Source organism: Rissa tridactyla, chromosome 12 (genome assembly GCF_028500815.1).
Source record: "Rissa tridactyla isolate bRisTri1 chromosome 12, bRisTri1.patW.cur.20221130, whole genome shotgun sequence".
Taxonomy (NCBI): domain Eukaryota; kingdom Metazoa; phylum Chordata; class Aves; order Charadriiformes; family Laridae; genus Rissa; species Rissa tridactyla.
The window spans coordinates 7,012,030-7,017,276 of NC_071477.1; the positions used below are offsets into that span (position 1 = coordinate 7,012,030).

At 42.1% G+C, this 5,247-nt stretch overlaps 1 protein-coding gene across 1 annotated transcript; it reads right to left on the reverse strand.

Annotated features, from left to right (window-relative positions):
- Positions 1-2,262: 2,262 nt before the first annotated feature.
- MC3R (melanocortin 3 receptor) lies at positions 2,263-3,237 on the reverse strand. The gene has a single exon (XM_054218500.1). It carries the CDS (start codon positions 3,235-3,237, stop codon positions 2,263-2,265), a length of 975 nt encoding a protein of 324 aa, XP_054074475.1.
- Between the last annotated feature and the right edge of the window lie 2,010 nt (positions 3,238-5,247).

Below are 5,247 nucleotides of genomic sequence, written 5' to 3' on the forward strand. Positions count from 1 at the left end.
AATTTGTTTCAGTTCATCTTGATGTGCCACATCAGATGTAGCAACATCAGACAGGCTGAGCTAACAGAACAGATCTTAGTACTGCTGAACTGTAATTTGTGAGACGGAGATAAGGCTGAAAGCATTCAGGTTTAGCTTACTTGCCAGTTGGTGGGGTTTTCTCTGGTCTCTACCTGAATCGTGGGAGAATTTTCATCTGTGCCTGTTCTGCCACATGCTCTGCAGTGACCTTGGTGGTTTTTTTAGTTTAGTGTTTTTTTTTTTTTAATTAGGGGTTATGAAACTAGGTAAGTGTTGGAACAGGGGAGTGTTGAGAAGGTGGAAGTCTGGAGGATGGGATTATGGGAGGAAATGAGAACTCAATTAGGGAATTTAGGATGCGATCAGAGGGCAAGGGAAATAGGGAGCATGAGGTTGGTTTGGGCTGATAGGCAGAGTGTGGGTAGAGCACAGGGAGAGATGGGTCTTGGCGCCATGAAAATTATATGCTCCATAGGACTGGGAAGTTAGGTTGCTCCCTGTGTAGGTTGTAGGATGCTGAGAATAAAATACAAACACAGGCCAGTATTTGCAAACTGTGGGATGTATTTTCTCCATGGACAGAGCTGGGTTCTGGGGTCAGCAGCAGTGAAACACCATCAGCCTGGGTTGTACCAGGACTAGTGTGTGAAAGCACATCTGGAGGCAGAGTAAACTGGGAAGCTCTGGTCTGGATAACTGTTCCTAAACCGACAGAGGAGATCCCCAGAAATAACAAGCTAGCAACTCCACTCAAAGAAAAAAAATAAAATTAAAAAAATAGTGTTAAGTCAAACGAGAACATTTAAGTGTTTGAAAGCAATAGAACACCCCGAGGGTTACTGCCCCTCTTAAAAGCGAGATACCAGAAAGGTGCTAAGCAGACTTTAGAATGGCTTATAGTTTTCTTAGTCTGGCATTGTCCGTGATACTGTCTGTACGCTGCATTATATACAAATCGCATCAGCCTTTGCTCAGTTACAATGTGCTATTTGAAGGCCACTTACATGGTTTATTCAGGCAAAGACTAAATTATTGTAGCTGAAGTTGCATGATTTACATGCCACCAACTTGCACACAGAGTTTGAAAATGATTGCAAACAGCATGTTGCTTTCTTGTTTCCAATGCAGCAGTGTCCATCCACCAAACGCAGTGTAAAACTCTTTAAGTAAAAAGAGACCGACCCATGATGTATATTTCTCAATGCATAGAGGTCATATCTGCCATACACATCTTATTTCCCCCAGGTGCATAACTTAGCCAAATGGATGTCTCTAAAGACTCCATGGAGCTTTTACACAAAGCTAAATTCAAACTATTTTGCATTTTAGCTATTCTTTATGTTCAGATCTGTGTAGTCTTAAAAATTTTTGAGGGATGGGTCTCATTGCTGACAATTTATCACAAGGAGATTTCTGTGACTTATTAACATACCAAATACTACACTGATCAGTGCATTCCGGTTAAAAAAAATAAAATTAAAAATTCAAGGATATAATACTCCTATATCACAATAAGTAATGTAAATGCCTTCTTCATATGAGTCACTTCTACCAGGCAGCTGTTTAAGTCACACTATCACTGATAGTTCTTTTTTATTTAACTGATTCTGTTCCTTTTTATTTAACTGATTTCTACTGAAAGAATATTTCAGTGCAAGAGGAATGTTTACTTTCACCCTTTGAAGATTTTATCCAGGTTGCTTTATAGCAAGCAGCATAAATGTCAATCTATTCTTTTAATAAAAGGCAGAGGCATGGGAGTAAGTGTAGAGCAATGCTGTTACCTGTTGATGTTTTGATTTGTCTTGCAAGTGAATAGCTTTCCATAGAGGTTACTAATGAAAGCTTTTAGAAAACACTGACTTGTTGATAACGGCACAGAGGTAAAGCAACCGGTACAAATAAATGGTAGAGATAATATTATTTCATTCTCTAGAAGGTAGAGAATCCCTTTCAGGATTCATTTTTCCAGTAAGTTTCTTCAGCTATTTTGTAAGCCACTCTGGATTTCCCTCTGTTATAGCTATTTAAATAATTTCAAATAATTTAGTTGAATCTGATTTTAATTTTGAAAAGCATGAAACAAGGCATCAAGTAGAAGGTAATTCTTTCTTTCCTGTGCACTTCCTTCGAGCACCGCTTTTAAAGCGGAGCTGCTATGTATCTAGATACATACATACATATATATATATTCATATACCTGTTGTGTGTATCCTCTATTCTCAGCACAAAGCCAGATGTTTACAGCATGCACTGTCCCACACTCATGCCATAACAGCAACACACTATTTCTTTGAAAGTCTTTCTCATCTCCAGGCTCCGGAAAGCATAAATGAGTGGATCAATTACTGAGTTGCACATTATCAAGACCAGATAGGTATTGAAGTGTGAAGTGTAACAGATGCAGTAAGGATTCATTGGGCAAGAAATGATGAGAATGAGGTGAAGGAAGAAAGGTGCCCAGCAAACAATGAAGACACCAAGTAATATAGTGATGGTGACAGCGCCCTTCATGCAGGTACGCTGGTAGGGCACCCCATCCACGGGGAGGGCTGCAATCCGCTTAACATGCAGGCGTGCAAACAAGAACATGTGAACGTAAAGGGAGGCCATGAGAAAGAGCATGGTAAAGAACATGGTGATGAGACAGACAATGACAGTTTTGCTTTCTGAGTAGGCAATGAATATGATGCCGCAGATGATACAAGCAATCCAAATGACCACAATCAGGGTTAAAGCTTTCTTCACAGTCATGATACTGTGGTAACGGAGAGCATAGAAAATAGTTATGTACCTGTCAATGGCTATAACCAAGAGGTTGCAAATTGAGGCTACCAAAGAAATACAAATCATTGAGTCAAAAACATTGTCCATATGCTGGATAAAGTGGTCATCAATGATCAAATAGCCGTTGCTCAGGATTGCAATCATGATAGTCTCCAAGGCATTTGACATGCTCACTAGCATATCTGCCACAGCCAAGCTACAGAGGAAGAAATACATGGGAGAATGTAGGTTTCCATTCTTCAGCACTGCAAGAATGACAAGGATGTTTTCCAGGAGGCTGATGATCCCTAAAGTCAAGAAGACCTCAGCTTTTATGAAGACCTGCTCACAAAATCCATCACCACTTCTGTTGTTCAGAATTGAGTCATTGAAGTCTTCGGTGACATTAAGCACAGGCTGAAATGAAAATGCAAAGTGTGTGGTATTCATTGTCAGCAAAGGAGTTGAATTCACAAATGATTATGGACCTGACAGAGCACAGGCTAAAAAGAAAAAAGAAGGGGAGAAAGAAAAGAAAAAGGAAAAGAAGTCCTTCCAAGTTGTTGCTGTGCTCATGGAATGGAATCAAACAAGAGTTTTCTGAGGTCGCTTTCACAAGTAGAAACATAGAAATATCTGCATTTACAGGGAGTTTTGTGTCAGTCACAGGCTGCTCTTCTCCTTTATAAGAAAGTCAGCTTCGAATCTTGCAGGCATCAAAGAGTTTTCTCTGGAGGGAAAAATCGGCAGCAGCACACTGCTGGTTCTAGCTCTCCTGATGATTAAAAGCAGGGAGTTTTCTCATCTGGCATCATCTGCTGGGGCCGGTGCAGGTTTGTTGCCAGTATGTTGCAGGCTCCGTGAAGTATCTCTTGCTATTTCAGTGGCAAGAAAGGAAAAGGGAACTAAGGGATTTATACATGCATGAAAGAAAAAACAACTCCTACTTAACCCTCCGTGCAGAACATTGGCCATTAGAGAGCAGGCACCTTTCTGACTGACAGCTGCGAACACCAGGTACAGCATCCCCACCGCTGGCTCCACCAGCAGATCTGAAACTGTCTGGCGCCCTCTGCAGATAGCGGATAGAATGGATTTGCCTTAAATTCCGTCTGAAAAAATGGGATTTTCATCCAGCAAAACTTTATGCCTGCTTTCGGCAGCCGGGTCCTGCCCGTGGAAGTGAGCAGGGGTGGGCAGCTGGAGGTGGCAGGGGTTCAGGGGCAGGCAGGATGCCCATACGCTGTCCTGGCCTCTGCTCCTCTCCTGCCTGGAGCCAGAGCTCCTCTTGCCTGATTCGAATGAGCTCTTTGAGCCCTCAGCTGAGTAGAGACAACACCTCACTTGAGGGTGTCCGGGATCACTTGGGTTTTGGACCGTGCGGTTAAAGAGAACAACCTGAGGGTGAGCTGTAGCACAGATGGGATGTGGGTACAAATCATATGCCCATGATATAGTTGCTGAGGTGCTGCAAAGGCTGTCATTAGCTAGATAATGTTGGTTTCATCAGAGACAAGCTCCCAGGGATTTCATTCCTTGCCACAAATTGCTTGGGTTTTGTTTGTTTACTTTGGTTCCTAAATTCCTTGCTCACAAGTGAAGCACAGGTGCGAGTCTCCACACTGTGCTCTCTCTGTCATGACTCTCCAGCTCTGCCGAAGGATCTCAGACAGCCTAAAGGCTTAACCAGCTTTTGTGATTTGATTTTTCTTTTTTTCTTTCCTTTTTTTTCCTGTTTTTTTTTTCCTTTCCTTCTCCCTGTCTGCAGAAGTGTGCTATGTTGTACTGGCAGAGAAGGGTCATCCCAGGAGGGCCAGAGGCTCAGCTCGTTATTAAACCAGTTACATGGAAGTTAATTTGTAGTTGAACAAGGACAGAGTTGTTAAAGTTCAATTGCCTCAGTTAAACATTTTTTTTTAAATTTTATTTTCTTTTCTTTTTAATACTATTGCCCAGTTCATGAGAATGGACACTTATTGTTGGTCTGGTTTCCTTCATCTCCAACAGCCTGAAGCGTTCTGACCTAACTGCTCTCGAATGTTCTCATCATCCCTCAAATCTCTATAAAGTCCTTTATTCCTTAGTGTAAATGCTGGCTATGTGGGACTGCTCTGATATCAGACCACTTCTAGCGAAGGTTCTTTTAGTGACCTTCATGGGCAGCTCATGTGAACACAGAGCTATGAGATGTGTTGGTCTGACCCAGTGTGATACTGAGTTGCTGGGTCTGTCTCCAGTATTTTGGCAGGCCCATACACCCTTGGGCACCTGTACTAGAAGTGCTGCCCAGCTAGATATCTCTGATGGAGAAATTAAACAAGCTTCCATGTGCCCTTTCCTTTCTTTACTCTTTCAAAAGTAATCCTTTGCCCCAGCAGCTGCCTTTTCTCACAGGAGCCCGCCATAACTGATCTTCACTGGAATTGTACTGACTTTAAGCCGATGAAGAACCAGGAAGAT

Excerpts from the sequence above, each read along its gene's own strand:
- MC3R (XM_054218500.1), bottom strand. The coding sequence starts at position 3,237 with ATGAATACCACACACTTTGCATTTTCATTTCAGCCTGTGCTTAATGTC.